This window comes from Calonectris borealis, chromosome 7, assembly GCF_964195595.1.
Source record: "Calonectris borealis chromosome 7, bCalBor7.hap1.2, whole genome shotgun sequence".
Classification (NCBI taxonomy): Eukaryota; Metazoa; Chordata; class Aves; order Procellariiformes; family Procellariidae; genus Calonectris; species Calonectris borealis.
In genome coordinates, this window is record NC_134318.1 from 35,412,816 (window position 1) to 35,439,065 (window position 26,250).

The 26,250-nt window shown below is 36.3% G+C and overlaps 1 protein-coding gene across 1 annotated transcript in view; it reads left to right on the plus strand.

The window, feature by feature from the left end:
- ATRNL1 (attractin like 1) overlaps positions 1 to 26,250 on the plus strand; it is a 543,008-nt gene that overhangs the window by 27,039 nt on the left and 489,719 nt on the right. The window contains exons 2-5 of the mRNA XM_075155134.1: positions 16,567 to 16,650; positions 18,682 to 18,795; positions 21,216 to 21,344; positions 24,530 to 24,738. Of these exons, the coding sequence (XP_075011235.1) occupies positions 16,567 to 16,650; positions 18,682 to 18,795; positions 21,216 to 21,344; positions 24,530 to 24,738 (536 nt within the window). The remainder of the gene's footprint in view (positions 1 to 16,566; positions 16,651 to 18,681; positions 18,796 to 21,215; positions 21,345 to 24,529; positions 24,739 to 26,250) is intronic.

The window sequence follows — 26,250 nt, forward strand, 5'->3', positions numbered from 1 at the left end:
TTTTATGAACAGTGGACAAAAGTGAGAAAATTCACAGATCAAAATAAAACTTTTCACAAGTATGTAATTTATTTACTCAATATACTTTATTGACCTTAATTTATATAGTCACTGGAAGTAAGCTACCACATGTTTTGATAAACAATTTTTTTCTCTTTAATTTCTTCCCCTAAATAAGTTGTTTATCAAAATAGCTATATTTTTAAATCCCAAGTCTTAAACTTTTGTCTCAAAGCAATGAATGAAGTATCAGCTTCCTAATTGTATAGTTTGAGGTGCTGTAAAATATGTCTAGTCTTGGAGTAATTTTCTTCTCTTTGGAATTTTCAGCGGCTATTTTTTCTTTTTGATAAAGAGTATTCATCCATAGAAGTGTGTTTTAGTTTTTTGCAGTTTTGAATAAAAGCTTATTTTGGGGATGACTCAACAAACACTCTGGCTCTATTTAGGCTGATGATAACCCTTTAGCTTCCTTACTGAAAAATGAGCCACGCTGGAATTAGTTTGCGTTTTGCTTTAACTGTAGTATGTTCCAGTTTAATGACCTACTAACAGTGCTGTGCACAATGCTGTCCTCGGAGAGTTGAGGTCAGGAGTGATTGAAGCTCAGATTAATGATTTAAGAGCACCTTCTGGTGACTAATAAAAAGCCAAAAAAATGCTTATTTTGACTGTGGGGCGCATGTTTAGAAATGTATCCAGAAGTATATCCTGAAAACAAATTTGATATGTTTTGTACAGGAGGATATACTGGGATATAGTTTTCTTTTTAACATTTCTGCTCTAGAACATCTTCCCCCCCTCGTCCACCAGTTCTTAATCTCTTCTGTTGTTTGTAAGCATTGCTGAACAGATGCTTATGCTAGATAAGAGCTAACAAAAGAGTAGCAATAACCAGAAACTCTGTCAGAAATAGAGGGTCAAGCTGTGGTCTGAGGTGATGTAGCTTTTTTCCTGAAACAGCATCGAATATTCTTCTGGCCATAACTCCATTTGCACCTGTCTTGATTTGTAACATTTTGGTTTGGAAACAGTGTCACATATTGAAAGAAGACGATGTTATATTATGTATTGCAAAAGTATTGAAAAGGTTTGAGGGTCAAGGAAAGTTTAAGGAAAGGAAAGTTTAAGGAAAATTCTGTTTCCTTTGCTGTGACTTGTTGCTGTTGTTAAGCTATTAAGCTTGTGTGAATTCATCCTTGGAATTATTTTCTTTAAAAGAGAAATTATTTTTGTATTGATAAATATTGAATCAGTTTAGCATCAATGTTAGCTGATCAATAGCAGCTTTAGAGTCTTGAGTTATTTGAGATACGAGCACAAATGCCAAATTCTAGTCTGGAAACTGATAGGTGAATAAAAGCAATATTTTGTTGTTCTGAGAGGTTTCTTTTGATCTGGATTCTAAACCAATTTTGAGATTCTGGATGAATACTGCTTTCAGACCATGTTGGTGACACAGAACCTTTCAAGGAATATCTGATAAGTTGTCTTTTGTCCATTAAAAATTAAGAACATTTATTGCTGTTTTCGTGATTTTCTAGGATTTAGACAGAGAATTGGTTTTGTTAGTTTGTCATATCTGCTCACTTTTTTTTCTTTACCTGTAGCTAAACTTTCTGAAAGGCAAAACTAAGCATCCAAAACATTTAAAAATAAATGATCTTTACTCCCTTCTAATTAAAACCAACCAAAGAACATCCTGTTTGTTATAATCCAATTATTCATGATATAGAAGGTATTGCTTATGTCAGTGAATGCCTGTTGTTTGGAATAATGGGCTGGAAAGGTACTCAAGAAACCATTCAGTAGAGCAGGTAAAGTCATGTAAGCAAGGAAAGTTGATTTTATTTAAACAAGATTGGTTTCAGTTGTCATCCTTCCTGCACTAATAACCTTCCTTCAGCTAAATACTTTCCTTTTAGATGTATGTCTTCTTTACGCAAACCAGTGCACTTCTTGCTGAATTTGCCATGTATTGCAGTTTTGTTTAAGCCCATCAAATAAAGCAAGAGTTACTCTCTTTTTTTTTTTTTTTTTTATGCATCTTTCGAAGGCCTTTTTGTAGAATTCCATCAATGCCAGGAAATTCACTCTGTGCTTTACTGTTAGATGACTTGGTGAGTGAAGTGACCAGGGCAAGTTAGATTTCTGGTTTGATACATTGCAAGAAACAACTAAATGACAGTTGAAAGAGTTAAATGCTGACAGGCATACTTGATGGCATGTTTGTAAGTTGGTATATTAAATAACAGAAGTATCTCTTTTGAATGATTCTGTGTCTACAGTTGCTGAAAGTTGGGAAAGCTTCTCCCACAGCATTACCCGTGGAGGACGTGCTGCTAGTACTTCTCCTTTGGCATATGATTAATGAAATTCGAGAAGGGGCAGCGTCAACCCATCCTTCTCATTCTCCCTAACCATTCAGCTGCGTTGAAGCAATTCTCTGCTCTAGCGCATTTTGCTACCTGAATCATCACTTCTTCTCTAAGCCTTAGGGTCACTGCTTTTTTTTCTGACCCCATTTCAGAGTGATTACTTGTCTTCTCGTTTCTCTTCCTCTACTTGTTTCCTACAGTCTAATTTACTGGCTTTAGACTTCAGTATGGCTTCATTGATTCCTGCTGGCTTTTGGGCACTATGCTGTGTAACAGAAGCTCCTCTCTGTGGACAGGTATAGTTTCTATTTATACTGTCTTGATGAAGAGTGGGTCCTTGTTTCTAGTCTATTCTGCTTTGTGTTTGAACTGAGTGAGAAAAGATCAGCAGAAGCTCTGAGAGCTTTTCATAGCAGAAGCTAGATCATCAGTCTCTGAGAGGGAAGTGGGTGCAGCCTGTTATCCTAGGAGCAATCCTAAGAATTTCTGCTCATGAAAGATGGTCCTACGCTTTCTATATAGAATCACAGAATCATAGAATCATACAGGTTGGAAAAGACCTCTAAGATCGAGTCCAACCATCAACCCAACACCACCATGCCCACTACACCATGTCCCTAAGCGCCACGTCTACATGTCTTTTAAATACTTCCAGGGATGGTGACTCAACCACTTCCCTGGGCAGCCTGTTCCAAGGCTTGATAACCCTTTCAGTAAAGAAATTTTTTCTAATGTCCGATCTAAACCTCCTCTGGCGCAACTTGAGGCCATTTCCTCTTATCCTATCGCTAGTTACTTGGGAGAAGAGACCAACACCCACCTCACTACAACCTTTCAGGTAGTTGTAGAGCGCGATGAGGTCTCCCCTCAGCCTCCTCTTCTCCAGTTCCCTCAGCCGCTCCTCATAAGACTTGTGCTCCAGGCCCTTCATCAGCTTTGTTGCCCTTCTCTGGACACGCTCCAGCACCTCCACGTCCTTGTAGTGCGGGGCCCAAAACTGAACACAGTATTTGAGGTGTGGCCTCACCAGTGCCGAGTACAGGGGCACGATCACCTCCCTAGTCCTGCTGGCCACACTCTTCTGATATAGGCCAGGATGCCATTGACCTTCTTGGCCACCTGGGCACACTGCCGGCTCATGTGTCAACCAGCACCCCCAAGTCCTTTTCCTCTGGGCAGCTTTCCAGCCTCTCTTGCCCAAGCCTGTAGCGTTGTATGGGGTTGTTGTGACCCAAGTGCAGGACCCAGCACTTGGCCTTGTTGAACCTCATACAGTTGGCCTCAGCCCATCGATCCAACCTGTCCAGGTCCCTCTGCAGAGCCTTCCTACCCTCAAGCAGATCAACACTCCCACCCAGCTTGGTGTCATCTGCAAACTTACTAAGGGAGCGCTCGATCCCCTTGTCCAGATCATTGATGAAGATATTGAACAGGACCGGCCCCAAAACTGAGCCCTGGGGAACACCGCTCGTGACCGGCCGCCAACTGGATTTCAATCCATTCACCACAACTCTCTGGGCCTGGCCGTCCAGCCAGTTTTTCACCCAGCGAAGAGTGCACCTGTCTAGGCCGTGAGCCACCAGTTTCTCTAGGAGAATGCTGTGGGAGACAGTGTCAAAGGCTTTACTGAAGTCCAGGTAGACCACATTCACAGCCTTTCCCTCGTCCACTAAGTGGGTCGCCAGGTCATAGAAGGAGATCAGGTTGGTCAAGCAGGACCTGCCTTCCATGAACCCGTGCTGGCTGGGCCTGATCCCCTGGTTGTCCCGGACATGGCTTGTGAGCGCCCTCAAGACGAACTGCTCCATAATCTTCCCAGGCACCGAGGTCAGGCTGACCGGCCTGTAGTTCCCCGCATCCTCCTTCTGGCCCTTCTTGTAGATGGGCGTCACATTGGCAAGCCTCCAGTCACCTGGAACCTCCCCTGTTAACCAGGACTGCTGGTAAATGATGGAGAGTGGCTTGGCAAGCTCCTCCGCCAGCTCCCTCAGTACCCTCTCACTGATAAGACAAGCCAGGCTGGCTGCGTGTCCTGCATGCCGTGCTATATCCCTGTAAGGATAGCATGAATAGGCTTATAAGAGCTCTGGCCTTGTAGGTGTGTATCTTGCTGTTGTACCCTGTTAAAGGGAAAGCAGGGCATTCCAGGCGATGTTCCCCTCACCTATATTCTCCTTTCATGGGAGACTGGGGGCAACAGCCCCTGTGACAAATTCCCGTATGTCCTCTTTCCCTGTTCCTAGCTCCAGCTATGTCTTTTGAGCAACTGGCTGATACTGATTGGTGCCTTGGCAATCTAGAGCAGAAGGGTTTTGGGAATCTTAGCAGAAACTTTTATGTTTTTGTTCATTGAATTGGCTGTGTCCTTATCAAGATGGGATTTGAAGGGACCAAATTTTCTGTTGTAATTTTTCTGCTTAGCAGAAAGAAATTCTAAAAGAAAGTTTTTTGGTTCAATGCCTGTGTGGTGGATAAACCCATGGAGCGTTACATTGAAAATCTTCAGAGTTGTATCTTTCATAATTATACTAATATGGTGCCTCATTTAAATCCTAAACCCGTATAAGACTCTGAAATGGAATAGCATGTGCAATCTCCGCTGAGTTTTCTCATTAGAACTACAGGAATGCACATACATTGGTCAGTTTGCAGGATGCAACCTGTTAATTTTCCTGGATGTGTCTTTTTTGGTGTAAAGCTTTAAAAATGTATATGCCACCTTTCAGAGATTCCCATTAGTTTTGTGTTGTATATTGATAGTTTTTCACTATTTTGTGCTTCATTGCAAAAAAAAAAAAAAAGTGAGCTAAGAGAGAAAATATTGGGAAAATGAAGCTATTATCATTTAAATAGCATGATTAATTTTTGTCTTGTATTCTTTTGTGTTTCTGTGGATAGTAAAAATAACAACAATACCTTCTCCCAAAACCCAAACAAAATTGCTCTGAATGTATGTAATGCAGACTAAGACTTATTTCAGAAGGATCTAAGACTTGTATAGTTTTGAAGTTGTCAGGATATTTCACAACACCAGCTTCGGAGACGCAAAAAGATTGCATTAGCAGGTCTTCTGTTAACAGTTCAGTAAATGGGAAGTTGTATTTAGTTTGGTAACTGGTGGATATAACATACAGTTCTCTGTGTGCCCCTGTCTTCTAAAATTTCTCATGATTATCCACAAATTGTTCTTCATGTCTCATTTCAGTTGAGAGCCTATGAGCTCAAAGCTAAAATTGCTAACAAGTTTTGTTTATAATTTTAAACTTGACTTCAGTATGTAATTAATTCTGGAGGTTTTGCATTTAAATACAGAACAAATTACAGGCTAAAGAGATCTTCCCCCTCCCCCCAAGAAATCCCAAAACCAAAAAACCCACCTAAACAAACAAACAAAAAAACCCAAACGCCTCTACCAATGTGTGAAATGTTTGATTCTGTGAAACTGGCAGCTGGAATAATTAGGACTCAAAATTTCGTAGTCTTTCCTTTCTGGTATTTCTTCATCCACTTCTAGAGGGAGTATTGGAAGTTGCTAACAGTGTTATGACTTACCTGTGAATTAAAAAGTCAAGCAGAAAATATGAGTGAAATGACATCTGCCACAAATGTGTTCTAAAATGATGCTTTTTTATTACTAGTAAGAATCTTTCATATCCCCCAACAGGAATGCCTTGTAATACCCCAGAGACATGAATGTAATTATTCCAGTTCTTTACAGCAAAAAGAGGGATGTGCTTTGTATTTAAGGCAAATGTGTAATGTCCTGATGATCGCCATAGCCACAGAAGTCAGAAAGTAAGTGATTATCTATATAATTATCTAAAAGACAGTACTTGAAACCTAGTCAGCAACCAGCCCTTTGAATTTATTAATCAATTAAGTTTTTAAAAGAACTATTCTCTCTTCTTATCTCAACATTTGTACTGTCTGAGGTTGTGTTCAGGGACTGGGAATCTCTTGTGAAACAGCATGTGCGCTCGTGGAAGAGAGGAAGAAGGAGTTGCTGTTTATATATTTTTATATATATATAAAAATAAATAAAAATAGAATGAGGATGCTGAATTAAAAAAAAGTTGAAAACCAAACAAACATAAATAATATAAAATTAAACAAACTTCTGTTAGTGTAGTCTTCGGGATGCTAAGAGATACTTGATGTCTTTGTTTTTATTTTTCTTTGGAGTGTGTGTGTGTCAAAGTTTACTGCATTTGGATAATTCAGAATTAATGTGGCTAGTGTGAGCTGGTGCTTGCAGCCTTATGGTAGGAGGTATTTTCCTGCCAGGAGAACTCTGTCCTTGACAAACAAACAATTTGATGGTTAGGTATTAATCAATTTAAATGACTGAAAGGTAGAAATAGCTGCTTCTTGTTGAGCACAGGTGTTTATTAGAAATTTGTCTTAAATGGACAATGAGAAATTTAGGAGTAGGTGACACACTGGATTTCGAGCATTTGGCTGTTACCTCAGGAAGCTTAAGTTAAAACCCTGAACTAGGTCACAAATGAAAAAGATTTATAGTGATGTACAGTGAAAAATTGGCACAGTGCATTACCTTTTTGCCAAGTACCTCGGTTTGCATTGTCTATATGCTTTATGCCCCACATTTAAAGATACTGTAGTATGTTTGATTAATTATAGGAGTCTTCTAAAATACATATATATGGCTCAGTATATAAATATATATACATGTTTAAAGTATATACAAATACATAAAAATTCATAAGTAACCTTATCCTGCACTCATGTCAATCTGTGATTAAATCAAAACCTGTAGACTAAATCTTACTTTAACATAGAACCTACTTGGATTGAAATCTATTTTAGGCAGCAGAGATGAAGTGAAAGATGTTAGCAAAATAATGTAAATAATACATTAGAAAATGTTAGAAATGGAGGGTTGCCTTGTAGAAAATAAGCCTAGAGTAAAGATCTCTAGCAATTAAAGAAACCTAAACTATAACCTTTTTTTTAAACAGTAGCGATAACATAAGGATAATGTGTTACTTCTGGGAAATCTTAAAGTAACACAATCTATTCAAGGTACAGAACTTTTCTAAATTAAGTAATAACAATATTAATTTGGTAGGAAAAAAGTAAGTAATAAGACCACTTCAGTCTGTCAGAGTGTGAGGTGTTTTTGCTTCTGTTATTTATTTCTTCATTATCTTGGCAACGTTTGGCCATAAAATTAACTCTTGGCTGAAACAAACATTGTAAAATGTTAGAGCAATGAGGTGTCTCCTTGCTTCCTGGCAGATTCTTTTGTAATTCCTATTTGCTTCTAATAGTAGCTATCTGGATGGATACATGAGAAAACTTTGGGACTACTGTTAATATTCTTCTGAATCAGGACTGAATAGTCAGAATTTTGAATATTTCAAACCTTACTCTTTTTCTGAGAAAATGAGTAACCATGACATGAAACTGTGAGTGCAAGAAGTTCAGTCAATGAATCGGGTAGTTGGTCTGCCTTTTACTTAAAACAGGAGTTATTTTTATACAGCTTTTTAACCTTTTGGATTTTATATCTAAAGTAGCATTTGCAGCCATAATTAAATGAGATAGTGATACAGGGACATATATGATGTCTTGTATTTGTATCAAATGCCAACTTGATTTTTTATCAATTCTTAATTTTAAGCATAGTGGCACAATTTTGGATGACATGTATGAACTAGCCTGGGCATTTCTAATAGGGCAGACGTCTGTCTCATGATTTTGTCCAACCATGATACTAAAACAGGAAATACCAAATGTGTGTATTATTCCAGATAAGAGAGATGAAGCTTCATTTCTTGAAGTTTTTTCCAGGTCAGTGGAGGATATTGTGCTATTTGCAGTATCTTTTAAAAGACACTGATTTCCAAGTTTCCACTGCCACCTGGAAAATATTGGCAAGATTTGAACTGTTAATTGGTGTAGCAATTCTGTAGAAAGTATGCGGTTGACTGTTGAACTCTGTAGATTGACTCAACTCCACTCCCTTTTATAGAAACTTTCCATAAATATTATATGTAAATCCATCTGTGTAAAATTAGATAGCATAAAAACTTTTTTAGTTGTTGATAACTTATAAATGATTGGGGGTGATACAGTATTTAGTAGTTTGGGTTTCTTAAAATTAGCATAACAGCCCTCCTCCCTCTCCCCCAAACGGAAAGGTTTGCATTTAGAAAGTATTTTCTGACTTCAGGTTAAACCTCGGGAACACAGGTCAACCGTTTTTCAGTAAAATATGTGTACTTGGGTATGGTATTAAACAATTGAGCTGTAATCTCTAAGAATCTGTTTTTGTTCATGTCACAGATACAGAATCAGGTGCTTTTGAAGTCATATTAAAAAAAAAAAAATGTTTCCTGATAGATATCTACTGTATTTATTAGAGAGGAATAGTGGCACAATGAGCGCTATAGGTAAGGAGCAGTTTTTCTGAAGATAATCCAAGTAATTTGTTAAAAATCTTTGTGTGTGGTTTTCTTCTCGTTACATTATGTGAATATCACTATTCAAAAAGCCTAAGAATCCACTGACAGGTAATAATGCATTTAAGGACACGCTCGAATGCCTACCTCAAGACAGGATCAACTACACTGAAAACTTTCTTCACAGTTATTTGTCTAATCTGTTCTTCATAATTCCATAATTTTAGACTGGACATTAGGAAAAATTTCTTTACTGAAAGAGTGGTCAGGCCTTGGAACAGGCTGCCCAGGGAAGTATTTAAAAGACGTGTAGATGAGGCACTTAGGAACATGGTTTAGTGGGCATGGTAGTGTTGGGTTGACGGTTGGACTTGATGATCTTAGAGGTCTTTTCCAACCTTAATGATTCTATGATTCTATGAATGACAGAAGTCTACAATCTTCTTAGGCAATCTATTTTAGTACTGACTCATCCATATTGTTAGAAAGTTTTACTAAATGTCTAACAATTTTTTTTCTTACTTCAATTTAAACATATTACTTCCGGTCCTACTCAGAGCGGACCTGGAAAACAGGTAATTCCCTTCCTCTTTCTGCTTACCTTTTACAAACATCTACCTTCAGGCTTTTCTTCTCCGAATTAAGGAATTTAATCCAGCGTTCCTCACATGTCATTTTCTAGTCTTTCCTTCTCTAGAACTTCTTTAATTTGTCTGCATCTCAAAATGGTACTTACTACTCCAGCTATAATCTGACCAGCACAGCAACCAGAGAAGAAGAATGATTTAATGACCTTAATGCAGCCAGTTCTCCTGAATGTAAGCAGCAGAATAACTGCCTTTATGCATGCTGATTTGTATACAACCTGTAATTCCCTGTGACTGCTAACTTCCTCCGCAGGAGGAACTAAACAATATTACTCTAGTTCATCTTACTAGGGTTAATTATGCCTACTGAAGTGTAGAAATTTGAATCCAATTCTGTCAGTACGACTTTTTTCAGGCAGTATTATATGGGATCAATGCAGCTTGCATGATCTGGAACTTGCTGCATGGAAAGTTTCGTTTATAATCACTTTCCCAATAGGAGAATCTATTTTTGCTTCTGCGATATAAGCATTCACTTAAAAGATGGTAACTCCTGGCCACACTGCATAGTGAGAAATCCTACTTAAAAATCAATGGACTCCACAAGAAAAGATGAAATTCCATTTGTATATATTTATCATAAGTTCTTTTAAAAAACTCCCACATTTTCCATGGCAGCCATTTTTCTATTACTCATCAGTTTTTGAATTATTATTCATATTCATTATTCATTCACTTTACAAAGCACTAACATAAAGTCAGTACTAACAAAAATTAAAACTCAAGTGCACATATGTAGAAGGTCCCTATGATGACAGTTGCATTAATTTTGTATACTATAATGCAAGTCATTCAACCAATTACAACATGGTGCCATTTTTTGCATTGGTTTAAACTAGGCAGTTGCCAGACATCAGCATTGCGAATTAGAGGTGCAAACGCACAGGGTTTTCCCCTTCCTCACAGTTCTAATAGTAAGTCTGAGGAAAAATATTGACATGCATATAGAAAAAAGCTTTCTACTTTTTCTGCATGCAGAGAAATTTTCCCATTAGTTTCCAGCAATAGCATGTCAAAATGCTCTATTTCAAGTTTCTTTGACAAAACAAATAACAGAATTTTTGATCAACAGAGGCCAAGAGACGAGGTGAAGAACAGGCACAGTAATCTCACTGCACAAATGGTTACCATGCACCAATTAACGATTATATCCCTACTAACTTTATTTAAAAAAAAAAAAAAAAATCAAAAAAATCCCCAAAAGACAAAAAACAAACACTCAGAAAAAATAGATTTGTGCCATATATAAGTGTTAAGGTTCTTGAAATACAGCATATATTCATATGGGGAAAAAGTAGTCTTCATTTTACTTTTCTGGGATTTGTTGATTGTTTTGTTTAAAGTAAGTTAGAGAGAGGAACTGAATACTTGAATTAAGCAGTAGGGACTTTTTACAAAAGAAACTTACTTTCTCAATAGATAAAGTGGGGCCTATTTAAGAGCATGCCTTTGATTAGTTGGCATGTGAAAAGTTGTTGTGAATGTCCTTACTGTTTCTAAATATACATGCTTCTATTAATGCAAAGCAGTATGTAACAAGTATAGGAGTATGATTGGCATATGCAAATGTTTTCTTAATGTATGAAATATTTATTCCTCTTGATTAGTCATTGAAGAAAAATTAGAACTACAGTATGTTCAGTATATTCTATTTTAATATACATTGTGAAAAAAATTGACGAACAGCAAGGGTCTACAATAAATGTAAAAATGCAGGAAAATCAAATGCAAATTCTTAGGATTTTTGTCAGGTGCCAATCAATGCTTTATGCTTGGAAAATAAAAGTCTGGCTTTGTGGGTTTTTCACAACATGTTGTTTTTCAGATCTTCCTTTGAAAAAATATTAAAAAAACCTTCTTAGTCTATCACTTAAAATTTTGGTTTGACAAATGGCCTCTTGATCTCTTCTGTATTTTTTTCTGATATCATAGTACTCACTGGTTCTGGATTTTCCTGTAAGGTGGTCCAAATTTTTTTTCCTTCTTTCTTAACGTATTCAGCTGATCTCATCTGGGATACATGAAGAGCCTCTTTCCCTGCTGTGAAGGTTAGGCATAAGATCTCAAGCTAGAAAGATTGCTCCTACTTGTATTTATGAAGGATTTGATCTTATAACTTTGAAGCACAGTTATTGATTTTTTTTTTTTTAATAAAACAAATTTTCATAAAAGATGAAAAGGAGATAGAGCAAAATTTTGCAACAATGGAGAGAATAGTCCTTGACTGACACACAAATACTGATATTGAGATGAATCCATATAGCAAAATACGCTCTGTATCTTATATTCAGATATATCTCAAGTAGGAATTGCAAAGTAATCCAGCTTTTCATAAAATTCTGAATAGAAATGTGACACCAAGTAATATAGAGATAAATGAACCTCTCCATAATCCCTTCTTTTATTTAACAGTGAATATTTGTAATATTATGAATGTGCCTTATGCTTTGTTTCTCTTAATATTGCCTGTATTATAAATCAGAGCTCTGTCTGTCCATCTACCAGCAGTTTTGTGGATCTTCATGTTCTGCTGGTGACAGAAAACACCCAGTGACTTCTCTGGTTTAAATTAGTGCCCCTTTCTGAAAGACTTGATGATACTATTCTTTTACAAGAAGACACAGGAGATGACAGGACTGCATTTTTCACACATCTATAAATATTACAGCCAGGAAGGGCCATTTTAATAACTTGCTCTGATGTCTTATGTATTGCAGGCCATAGGTTTCATCTGACTGCTCCTTCATTTTAGACCAATAATTTCTGACTGAACTAGAACATACTTTTCTCTTTTCTTGAAATGCATCAGTCTTGATTTAAAGTCTCTGCAGTGCTAAATATAAATGTTACCACTGTGAATTCTAACTCAATTATATTTGCCGTTATTTTGTAAGAGTGGTAATATTCCAGGGGAATATAGATTTCCTTTTGTTTCATGTTTTGCTTGCCCTATGTTGACTTCAGCTTTTAGCCCTTGCATTTCTGGTATGTCTGTCTGCTAGATGAAACAACCTATAGTGCCACATATCTTTCACATAAGCTATTACTGACTGATTAGCTTGGTGAGTGATTAATCTGTCACTGATGCTTCTGAATGTCTTTAACTCTGCTGTGCAGCATCCTGACTTTTTTCCATAATTTGGTAGATCTATTTTACAGTATATAGAGAAGGGACATGTTCTCTTGGCACGCACCTCTAATTCTTTATAGGTATTGTTTATAACCCTGCCAACTAAAAAAATATTGTTGTGTTTATGAAAGCTGGTGTGCAATTTAAAATGACAATATACAACATCAGCTGCTCCCCTGTGCTTTCTGTTTAGAAAGCTGGAGTCTAGGTGTGATAAACCTGTGGTGCTTAAGCGGGCCACACAAATTGTTCTGGCTGTCCCCTCATCCCTGTAGCTTTCTCATCAATGAGCAGGGAGTGGGGTGCAGCATGTAGGCATCATTCTGGCTATTCCACTTCTGTGGCTAAAGAGTAAGTACTCATGTTGGCTCATCTGGATTTTGATTATTTGACAGGATCACTGTTAGTCACAGAGCAAAACTATGACCACGAATACCTGGCGTTATATGGCAGAGAATATTGCCCTTGATTCGGTAAAAGGTTACGTGAAAGTAGTACTGCTTATCTATGTGTTATTTATGGGATTTGGGATTTGATAATGTCTGGAAAAAAAATGATACAGGAAAGTTTTTGGTATGACTCAAGAAACTTAAAGTAATACCCCTTTGTCTTGCTATGTATTTATTTTAAATAGAATAGCCCTTTTATCTTACCATTTTCCACAATCATTATTACAAAGCAGTATCATGCTCTTATTTATTCTTTACTTTTTTCAGCAAAATGCAATAGCTGCTTCAAAGGCTATCTACTCTTCCAAAAGAAACTATTTATAAAAAAATTATCAACCTAGGTGAAAAGGGAAACTGTTCGCACTTTGCTGATCTAACAAAAACAACTAACAAAAAGTCACCTCCATTGCATTATACAGCTACTAAGAAGGCAATGCTCATGGCTGCAAATGAATACTTATGATATTTCACACCTCTTGCAGCAAAATAAATATTCTGTGGCTTGCTATGTAAGACTTTACATATGTATATAAACCATATGACAGCACTAAAATTATTTTGGAATTTTATGCGTCACTGCCTTTTTTTCAAAAAAAATTAATGCCTTCAATCTAGCACACACTGAAACATGGGATCTGCTCCTGTAATCAGCTCTACTACGGTTCTGCTAGGGGCCAAGCATCAATATTAGCTTGATTTCAAAATCAGTGATGTGCAACTTAGACCGCTAAATTATAAGTTGATATTATGTTCAGCATTGTCCAAACAATGTAATTAATATGTAAAGAAGCGAGAAATAACCCTGAAAAAACTATTTCTCATGTATATGAACATGAAACTATACCTTTAGGTAAAGTTGATATTTCTCAACAAAAAGAAATATTGTAAACTTAAACTACATGTGTCTTTTACTTTCTTTAAGCAAAAGTTTTCTGTGGCCAGGCACTGATTCACATGAGAGCACCTGGCAGGAGCATGGTTAGCTTTTGCCCATGGCCATCGCTGCGGCTTCTCCAGTGTGCGGCAAGGGAGGAGTGGGAGTTACCAGCCATGCCTCTCATCATTCATTGCTTTGCTTATGAGCTACACCAGCATTTGTATAGCACTTACCAGGAACCATTGCTTTTGGGGAGTGGTCTACTGCAGCATTCAGACCAGCTCAATGTATTGGGTTTTATTAGGGAAATTTTCTCTCAGCTATCAGCTGACTGAAGTATATAGTTGTTATTTGTTTTTATTTTTTTTTTTCCTCCCAGTCTGTTGCTTATGTTATCAGCTGCTTATCTGTTTTTCTTCTTTTTATTCAGAAACATAAAATACATCATTGATATTGCTTTTATGCCTTGAAAATGTTTTGAAGTACAATTATTTGGACAGCTCCCCATATTAGAGAGCTTTGTCCCATTTCATCAAAAGAAAAGTGCAGGTAAAGATCTTCATTCACCAGTGATTGGAACAGAGTGGCTTACAATGTGCCTAACAAATGATACTAGTTCTTACAGGACAGGTGAAGGAACTTGTTTAAAAACCTAAGAGTTTTCACAGACCTTGTCTCCTAAATTCTTTCTTGCTCCCTTGTTTTTTTTTCCTTCCCACATGTTTATAGTTTTATGTTTGGAATTATAGACCTCTGTTAATGAGTATGCAATTAGTGTTTGGTATGAGTTCAAATGTAAATAATTTGCAGTAGATGTGGTAGTGAATATTTTTAAAATTGGTATATACATCTTCAAAGATAGTAGGATGGCAGATACTGAATTCCTGTTCAGCTAGACTCCTGGTGAGAAAATTTAGCTGCAACTTGGTCAGCTTGTTCAGCATTGCCTCTGGACTTAGATCTATTGATTTATTAAAAAAAAATGAAACAAAACAGAAAACCCAACTGCTTTCTTTTTGTTATTCAGTGATATTTATTCTTAATTATTATCTTTCCACACTATAGTGAAAGAAACGAGCATTTCTGAGTATGTATTTATATTCATTATCATTGTTGTAACATTTTAAAGAGTAGAATGGTCAGTTTTACCAGTGGAGTAAGGCCACCAAAGATGTGTGTTAAGGCCTGAACTATAGAACATAATCATAAAGGATACAGAAAATGGGGTAAATTAGTGAAGTTACTGTGTGCTGAAGATACTAAGCTTTTTCAGAAAGCTTTTATGTTAATAGATTATTGAATTTCATCTGCTGTTTTATCACTCTGTATAGATTAATGTGAAGTAATATATATGAACGGAGGAAAAAGGTTCTATTTCTACATTAAATAAATTTCTATATGTAATGAATCTGGAACCATCTATTATCACTTAGGAAAAAAGTTATAGTAGCTAGTTGTGTTTAAAATGTCAGCATAGTAGTTGTTGAAAGAGCAAATAAAATGTTAAGATGGGAATACAGAACAAAGTGGAAGTCATTATTTTGCTACTGTACAGATTCATGGTTCACTTACATCTTGATATGCTGATCTCCATGTTGCATCTGAGAAAGGGTATAGGAGAATAAAAAAGATATATTAAAGGCTGTGAGTAAGGATTTCTTAGGTTGCAAAAGGGACAGTGGAGAGAAGAGAGGGAAACAACACAGATCATTATATTTTGAGTGGCATAAAGCATGTGACTAGGGTACTGTTGTTCATCTTCTCATCCAATGCCAGACCTAAGGATGTCAGATGAAATTGCCAAGAGGTAGGCTCAGGACAAAAACAGTTGAGGTGTGGAAGTCATTCCTGCAGGATGTTCTAGATGCTGCAAATTTATGAGAGTTTACATGGGCAAACTCCTAGGAGAAATATTAACCCAAAACCAATACAAAGGCATAACTTCTGGCTGAGAATGTCCCTGAGCTGCAAGTCATTGAAGGTGGTGTAACACTGTGGGGAGTATCTGTCGGGATTTAAATTCTTTCCTGGGTATCCACTGTAGGCCATGGTCAGCAGGGTACTGGGCTACATTGGCATTTTGGTCTGACCTTTTATAGCTGTTCGTATGCATTTTATTTAGTTTCTGCGTAGTCCGGTGTTGTTCTGTTTTCCCAGTCTCATCACTGACCAGGAATAAGGGAGGGACAGGCTGGCAGATATGCTTATTTAAATTTATAATTTATGTCTTAATTTCTCTTGATCTGGAACAGTTTTCCCACTGCTGCTGTGGTCTAATTTCAAAAGCAAGATGTAAGGCAATCGCAAAAGAAACAAGCAAAGCAAACCAAAATATTCTTAAATGAAAAACCCTTTACGTTGAATTGGATCCATTTTGTGTGAAGGATAATTTAAATTATATGTAGTATTTGCTTGCTACTGAACTAGAAAAATTAGAAGTCTTGTGATTGCCTAGGGGAAGAAAGCAAATCAGTGATATAGAATAATCAGAATTCTAGTTTTTATGAGCAAAAATAGTGTGACAAGAAATATGAAGAGAGACTTGACTCTTTCCCCCACCCTCAATTTTCTTTCCATCCAGAAAGAATCTATTGACATGTTAATGATGTGTATTCTGTTGTGTTGTCTGGTTTATTACAACACTGTTTTTTCTCTTGTAGGTTAACAGAACCTTCTGGATATTTAACAGATGGACCAATAAATTATAAATATAAAACTAAATGTACATGGCTAATTGAAGGATAGTAAGTATTTATTTTCATAGCTTAAATTTTCTGACAGTTTAGTATTGTGTATTCTAGAGATCTAAAGAACTCCTCAAGTAGAAACTGCATCTGGATACAATGTAAACAGTTTTGGGTTTTTAGTTCATTTGTTTTGTTTTTGTTTAAATGTTAAATCTTTAAAGATTAAAGAAAAAAAGGTTGAAGTAGGATTTTCAGGATTGCTCAGAGTTGGCCAAATTCCATTCCCATTCAAATTGCTGGCAAAAGTTAGGCTGACATTGGAATTTGTGCTGCAAGCTCTCAAAACCCTATGATAAATTTGTTGCCTGTTTGAGTACCTTTACATAAGTTCCAAATGTGGTTACAGAATCCTATTATTTAACTCGTTATCTTACTTATTTATCTTATTTAACTCATATCAGTAATAAATCAGGAATGGCTTCAAGTACAGAATGCTTCCAGTCTAATGATAATTATGCAGTTACATGTTGCTCAAAAGTTAGTGCTTCTATAAAGTTTTTTCTTTTGCATTCTAGTTTTCCTCATGTGCTTAATTTTAAAATCATATTGTGCCCACAGTTTATACACTTCAGATGTCTTATGTCTGTTGCTAATTTTTCAGTTTATGCAGCACAGAAACACACAGACATGTACAAAGAAATGAGACACATGCACTAGTATGGCTAACTGTTAAAGGCACAGATTGGTTAAATTTCAGTGGGACTCTTTTCCCCCAGGCTATGGGTCAGGATTTTGCTGAAGAATTCAGCTAGGTCTGAGTTCTTCTAAAGTTCTACAAGAATATTACCCCCTTCTGTATTTCCATATTTTCATAATCTCAGTTACCTTAGATGTCTGCTCTGTCGCTGCAGTTCAGTAATGAGCTATCTGATCTAATTTTGGTCTGCTTATAGGCAGATAGTAATTTAAACACAACAGCAATGAAGTTACGGATAGTTTGCAAAATCATTTAAGTAGAATCTTCAATATCTAGGTGAGTTAGCTATAGCTGAATATCTTTCTGACATAGCTAGCTCTTTTTACCCAAGCTAGCTCAGGGATATTTGCATTGCACTATACTATGCTAAAGCAGAAACACGCCTCAGGACTGTATGCAAACTCTGCTTTGAAGTTGGTCTTCACTCTGTTCCTCCTCTTTGCAGGAGATGGTAGAGTGGGTAGCTGGAGGAAACAATATGCTGCACAGTATGTGGAAGAGTAATGCAACCCAGTAACATAGTGCAAAATGTCAACACACACGGAAGTAACATATGTATAAAATACTCTCTCTTAAAAAAGAACAAAGAGCTCTCTCCAAATGCTCTCTCACAGAAAAAAAGCATATGTTTTCCAAACTGACAAACTGCACTCGAGCCTGTCAGTAGGGGAAAAAAAAAATAGAATGAAGTAAAAGAAAATCATCAGTATGTTGCATGGAAGGAGTCTACTAATTTTGTCTATGAGAAAATTCCCCTTTCAGAAATCTTACAGTCCCCATCTGAATCTCTACCGAAAACTGGTGAAATCTGACTCCCAGGTGTCAGATGGGGGGGAGGGAAGGGGGGAAGGAAGAAAAAAAAAAATCTTGCACTAATATTGCTTGCTATTTTAAATTTGTGTTTTAAGATTTTTATTTTCAGTAACTTGTATAATACTGGAATGAGGATGTGTAGGTGATTTTGTCTTGAAAGACTCTTTAAACCTCATAGTCCTGACACTGTAAAGTAAAGCTAATATATTAAAATGGGATATTTTAATAGCTCTAAATCCGTGGTTCTGAATACTGATAAAACCTGGTAAACTTAAGTCTCTTGTTAACTTTAGGGATTATTAGACTTGGACTGAAGATGTTATTTTTAAAGTTTTCTAAGATACAGTGAAATATTTGCTTGCCCTGAATTTTGTTATTTAACTCTGAAATGTTTAGTTAGTACTCAAAATGTTTTAATAGAGTTATGCTGGCATGATCAATTTTGTTTTAAGTTCTTTATCTTATGAGCTCAATACTTCTGTAAATTATGTTCTACATCAATGTTCTTTTTTTTTCAGCCCAAATGCAATACTAAGATTAAGATTTAATCACTTTGCCACAGAATGTAGTTGGGACCATATGTATGTATATGATGGAGATTCAATATATGCACCTTTAATAGCTGTATTTAGGTGAGTGTATTTATTAGTCTTTTAGTCTAAGTAGTCATGTATGGACATCTTTAGTTTGCAGGGGAAAAAATAACATTTGAGGCTTTAATTTGTTAAATATCTTGCTTTCTTTTGTTAATAACATGGGAGCATGTATGTAAAGTTATATTAGAATAAATTGCAAAACACTACTTTTTTGGTTAGGTGATCATAGCATTATGTGGCACATTATGTGGCTTGTACTTCATGCTGACATTGCATGGAGTGTTAACGCTCATAGACGGGCAATCAGAAATGTATTTTCCAATAGGCTTCCAATAGTGACTCCTGAATTTTAATGTGCATTAAATGTGGCACTGGCCAATAGTGTCAGTGTCTGATCCTACTTAAGGGAGAATTGCATTCTGTGACTCAGGCGATGTTACACTGTGTGTCAGTTATAAAGCATGGCTACTGAATGCCTTCTACATTTTTGTATGAAGAATGAAGAGGCTTGTTCAGGGCATTTGATACAAAGGCTCTCTTAAGCACTAACTTTGTAACATGTTTCCTTAGATTGCTAAACTGGGCATCATTCTGACTAAGTCATAGTGGGTAAAATTATCAAATTCTTCAAAGTCCTGGAGAAGAGCTCAAATTTGCTATCAGCTGAAATAATGGAATTGCTTTCCTTTTTGTTATGTTATCATTAGCTTATGAGAATTGCTATACAACTAAATCTTTTTCTCAGGTTAATATTTGTTGTCTAGAATGATAGTATTACTCTGTAGCAAGGTTTAGAAATAAACATAAAACCAATAACAATAAACAATAAGCATAACAACTACTACTGAATAAGGACTAATTATTTGCCTTTCAAATGACAATAAACCATTGAGGTAAAGAATTAGGTCTATGTACTGCATTTCCTATGTGTCCAAGAGAGACAAAGCAGGGCATATGAATTTTAACACTTGTTTCCTCCATTTGTGGACTTTACCAAAATATTTCTGTTGGTTTATTCCTATCTTATGTTAAAATTTTGAGAAACATTCAGAAAGAATATTCTAAGCAAGTGAGCTATAGTTTATTAGAGAGAAGGCACAGGATCCTGATCCTTTGAAGTCAGTAAAAGTTTTTTCTTGGGATATCCATTGAGTGCAAAGGTATATTAAAAAACAAAACCCAACAAAACAGAAACTGTTTGTGCATATATACACACATGCTCTGTGGGGCAGAAATTGTACTTCATTTTCTGTTATGAAATACTGATTATGCTGCTGAAGTTTAAGAAATACTAATTGCATAAATGATGGTGCTTTCTCCTAAGAGAACAAAGCTCAGGTCATCCCTCTTTCCTGCCCAACTATAGCAATCACACCACCTTTTCTCCTAATTCTCCTGAATTAGAATCATAGAATCATTAAGGTTGGAAAAGACCTCTAAGATCATCGAGTCCAACCGTCAACCCAACACCACCATGGCCACTAAACCATGTCCCTAAGCGCCTCATCTACACGTCTTTTAAATACTTCCAGGGATGGTGACTCAACCACTTCCCTGGGCAGCCTGTTCCAAGGCCTGACCACTCTTTCAGTAAAGAAATTTTTCCTTGTTACATGATTGCTTGTTTGTTTTTTTTTTTTTTTTTTTTCTTTCCACCTTCCCAAAGTTGTATTTGTTAAATGTGTCTGGCTATTATTCAGGAGCCTGACTTGTAGCATGAATGGAAGGAAAGAGGAGGTTACTCTTCCTGTGTTCTTTACTTCAAATGTCCTTCAGTTTATTGATTATTAGTGTTTTCATTAGGATTCCTATAACATTTATTTTGCGATGTGGCACTTTTATTATGCAGGTGATCCTTTTTCTAAGTATTTTAATATATTGCTTGTTTTTCCTACTTCAGTCTTTATTTAAGACTGACATCTTAACATATTTCTGAAGTTTTAAAAAGTATTTTATTTTCCATTGAAAGTTGCCTTTTCATGGAAATTACTTAATTATCATACTTTCCAGGTTTGAAATTCTTTAATAAGATAAACTTCTAAAGGTGCAAATATTATGTGGAAATAGAATTCGTGCTGAAAGGCAGTGAGTGTTAAGCACCTCTCTGAAGGATATATATCTCTTTTTGAAAGTTAAAATAAGTTTTAAAAATTATACTGACAGTGCATGTACCCTCAGAATAATCTGATGTGAAATTTTGCACTACAGTGTGAGGGAGGAGGTTTTTTGTTTCATTTTCCTGGAAAACCCTACCTTACCTTGCAGAAGCATGGACAAGTTTATATGCATTTTATTGTTTATTTTTCAAAAAGAATTTAAAAAATGAGATTTATGAGATTTATCTTGTCTATATAATTAACAACTAGAATAGTTAACTCCTTTTTTCCTCTTCCCCCCCCCACGTCCCCCCCCCCCCAAAGACTGATTAAAAACATTATTCTCATTTTCTTCTCCAGTGGTCTAATAGTCCCTGAAGTGCGTGGAAATGAAACTGTTCCTGAAGTAGTTACTACATCTGGCTATGCATTGCTACACTTTTTTAGTGATGCTGCTTATAACCTAACTGGATTTAACATTTTTTACTCGTAAGTATTTTTTCAATAAGTAATTACTTTGTTAATTAGCCTATCATTTCTTTCAGGAAAATGACAAACCCAGTGAAAGTGTTTATTTATTGATTTTATTAATAGCGTAAGAGTTATGCTTTGTGTTATGTTTCTAAAACCATGGAGCTGGGGTTGTAATGAATTGTTATTAAGATACTAGTTTAAAAAAAAAGAAAGAAAAAGAAAATGAGATACAGTATATTGTTCTGAGTGAAGCCACATGGCCATTCCAAGAGTATGTTTTTCCTATGCCATATGGAGCTAGAATGTATGCCTTCCAGTATTTACCCAACACAAGTAGTTGTCACATGGAATAGAAGGGAGATTATATCTGCTATCATGTCAATTCCTTTCTCTTGAACTAAGATCAAGAGTTGCTTGATTTTTCTTGCTGAATGTACTTTTATGGCTTTTGACACCTTCACAAAGTCCTACTTTTATTTTTGTGCCAGCCACAAAGGTTTTATTCCATTTCTTCTCTACTTTTCAGGTACCTTCCCCTCCTATTGTCCATCTCAGACTACATTCTGCTTCACAGTTCTTATCTGGACTGTCCGTCTTTTAGTTTCTCTGATGGCAAAGTCTAGTCTGGTATAACTATGCTTGCTTTCCTCCAGTCTGCTTTTCTGTGTCAACAGCTTTAAAGATACAGCCTTTTCCTTCTTATATGCTATTGATTGCAACTTCTTTCTCATTTGGGACATGCTTGTGACACATGATGCAGTGTCTCCTTATACTGGATGATTTAGTTCAAGAGAGGATTGCTTGGTTCTGTTGGACCTGTTTCTTCATGTGATAGTTTTCCCGTGATTGAAGATATTCTTGTTGCTTTCTTTCAATTCCTTCACATCGTGAAATACCAATTTTGGGGATGGGGTGGCCAGCACTGCACTTCAAATGTGGAAGTACATGTAATATTTTTGTCATATTCTTTATTAATTTAGAATTCCTATTTGTGCTCCTGACCATAGTTTTACTCTTGGCAGAGTTCTTTGTTAAATTGTCTATGGAAAGATTGTTTCTGTAATTTGCAGCTGTTTGCCTACCTTTTTTCCAGATAATAAACAGCTATTCAGAGTCACTAAATATGTTGTATAGGAAATGGCAGTCTAGAAGACTGGGTATTTTTAATTTTTGTCAGTTGACATCAGTAAAATGCAATCACCTGGCAGACTTCTCTACTTGTAATTAGATACATTTTTCAGTTATCCCTGAAGCTTTTATTGCACTTTTTTTGTTTGTTTTGGGAGCAAATGGCAATATGACACAGCATTCTTAAGAAATGAGTGTATGTGCTCTGCATTCTTTTATGACTTGGTAATGTGGTGCATGCTGCATATCATTACCAAATTTTTTGGAAGATTTAAAATAAATGAAAAAAGCCTGCCAGTTTTAAATTCCATTATATATATAGCTCACGAAATCTTATGTACTCTGTTTTTTTGTTTCTTCTATTGCAATGGATACTTTTAAATTTTTTTTTTTTTTTTTTTTTTTTAGTGAGCCAACAGTAACTCCTTTTACGTTAAAATAAGTACCTATGATTGCTAAAAAGCAATTAACTGGCTGTATTAACTTTTTTTCTGTCACTGATCTGTTGCACTCTGCTTCTGTTACCCTCTTTCTTTCTTGGTTTGGTAACCCAAAGCATTTTTTGACTTCACCTTTGACTTCATCTTGGAGGGCCACTCGTGTTCCTTTATTTTAAGGAAGACAGAATCACTGCATCTGTGACCAAAATGCCATGCCAGCTGCAAATAACAATAGTTACTTCAGAACTCTCTGAGTAAATTTTGTGTTCCTTGGAGTCAGGCAACCTGCTTCCAACCCTGCCAATCCAGTTTTTCTCATTCTGTTTGGATCCTTAACGAACCCATTGGAGTGGGAATATGTCTACTTTTAAACTGGTATCTCTATTGCTGGAAAGACTTAACTGTTCACCTTCCTGCAGAACACTCTCCCTGTGAAGTCTGGGGGAGAGGTTCCTCACAGCTGTGGTATACAGCAGTTAATGCTATCAATGGTTTTAATGCCATCGGTGTACTGGGCAAAACCCCCAGGACACTTGCAGTTCAGAAGTGGATTTTTTTTTTCTGTACTGTAACACAATCAGTCCTTTGAGATGTGAGTCTTTAGGAAATGAAAACGTGTCTCCTGACTGTCCTACCACAGCTACATTTGGCGAAAGGCCCTAACTTTTTCAGTTCTTTCTTCCTTTGGTAAGAGCGAGTAGTGGCAGTTTATTCTGAGTTTCAACCCAACCCTTTGCTGTGAGTCATCAAAAAAGGTTTCAAATCCTTTTTGGACTTCATCAGGCACATACTGCCTGAGATCCATATTCTGTTTGTGGAAACTCTTGGAGCCACATACTTCAATGTCCTCCATCCCTCCTCGTCTCCAAGGAATTGCCTGCATTTCTGGAACCAGTTGGCATAATTTTGCAGTCCAGTTGTCTGTGATCTCAGTGTTTAGTAGGGTGTATCAAAGACATGCTAACTCCCAAAACAGTCACAGACTTCTTCCAGCCTAATCTTCCCTCTTTTTGCATCTCTAACTGTGAAGTTAAGGAGGCAAGGTTAAGGTGGCTCTATTATTAAGGTGTCAAAGCAAGAAGTGCTGCCTGTACATAGTTTCAGGATATTAGCCATCTTGTATTTTTCCTTGCTCGGTTTTTCCAATTTTATTCCTCTTGAATGTTAGACATACTGTTTTATAGCATGGACCAAAGCCACTCAGGAAGACCCTTTAACTGTATGGTGGAGAGTTTAAGGGTTACTGCTCAGTCACTTCCAGTGTGGATGTTCCTAGAGATAATAAGTATTTGAAGGGACGGACTAGAGTGCTTATACTGGAACATAAGAAAAAATAGATGGTGATATGTCCAGGCAGGGCCTGTCCTTCTGCTTAATGTTGATACTTCTTGGTAAAGTACAAGATGTTTGTGATCCTGACTGCATCACAGGCTTTGTATATAAGCCTGGATGAACACCTTTTCAGCTCACTTGCCTGTAAAATCATAATTAAACTTGTGGTTTATCACTACATAGAAATTTTTCAAGGAAAAAAGTACTTTATCTAATAAATACTGTTGGAATACTGTCAGATAAAACTACTGTCATGAACCCTTGGCTTGTAATTTCTCTTATTTTACATATTTTTTTCAGAATTAATTCTTGCCCTAATAACTGCTCAGAACATGGAAAGTGTACAACCAGTGTGTCCATACCAAGCCGGGTGTACTGTGAGTGTGACAAGTATTGGAAAGGAGAAGCCTGTGATATTCCATATTGTAAAGCCAACTGTGGCAGTCCAGATCATGGGTACTGTGATTTGACAGGCGAGAAGCTGTGTGTTTGCAATGATAGCTGGCAAGGTAAGGTTTTGTTATTTGTAATCAAGTTCATCTTTAAAAAAGAACAGCTTTTAATGCATGTTATCTAGTATGCAAATTAGCATCTTTAAAGAATTTCTGGAGTAAATTTTCATGTGGACCTAGATGTGTGTACTTTAATGACATAAAAAGGCTCTCAACTTTGATATTTTCTGTCTGAAGATACTGCGGAAATATCTGACCTAAACTTTCTTGTAGTGGGCATTCTTCTTTTTGGATCATTACTTTGAAAAAATAATGGCAGTAATTACTCAAGAGTTGTGAGCACTTCTGGAGACTAAGTTCCTCCATAGCCTAATTTCCTATTCTATTAATTTTTTAAATGTCTAGATAGATTTGATTTTCTTCCCCCGTTTCTTAATGTCACATCATCACATCATATTTTTAGTGGTTCATGAAGTAAGTATTCACTGGTTTTTAGTTGTATATTATTTGTATGGTCTCTCAATGAAAAAGGAAGGGAAGCCGTTTTGTTGTGATGGTACAAGAATGTGTATGTGGACATGTAGTGTGGAGTAATGGATGTACTGTAAGCATGTGCTGTAGTTTTACTCCCGGTACCATAAATTATTGTTTCTTATTAAAGGTGAATTACTTAAGATCCTAAATGTTTAATTCACTTACTATAATTATGCTAGATGTTTGTGAAATTTTTCTTTTTATCCTTTACCATTAAAAGTCTCAATTGGATTAGCTTGCTATGCATTGAAATTGCCATTCTTCTCTTAAAAGAAATATTAAAATACCACCAGCTTACTTAGCTGATATGTCCTCTTGCCATTACTTCCTGCCTCTACTTTTGTTTTTTTGCTGTTTCTTTTTGCATGTCAGAGGAAATGACTTTTTTACTCCTATTAGCTGTCGCACCTATTAGACCAAAGACACCATGAGATTTAATATATTTCTCTTCTTAATAATTAATGAAGTTGTTCATTAAAAGGCAGTCAGTGCACCCACAGAAAGGAAGTGGTTTAGCAATGTGGTCATTGAATGGAAACAGTGCAGACTTGTTACTAAGTCCCCTAGAACCTTTCATGATTGTGGTGCACAAAAAAAGATCCTGAAAGCTTAATTTCTGAAAGGAAGTTGTGAATAGAACTTGCAGCAAGGATATCACCCTTTTATTTGTGCATTGATTCCTTGCAATTTCAGATAGCTGTGTACAGAATGTGGAAAAATCTCAAAACTTTGGAAACACTTTTTAGGCTACACCTTCATTTGCAGTGCTAGAATCTTTATTAGAAGTTTTTAGCATGAAATAAAATTAAAATTCTAACTTTCACTGTTAGTACCTTCTTTTCATCTAGCATTTCTGTGCATATTAGCTTCCTATTCTTTCCTACAGTGAGTAGGATTATATAGAGATAACTTGCTTAGTTTTCTTTGGGTTTTCACCAAATCTACATAGTCTTCAATTATTTTTTTATTCTGTGCCAGATGAGCTGGCATGCATACATAATTGTTTTTCCTTATGTCCTGGTTTCGGCTGGGATA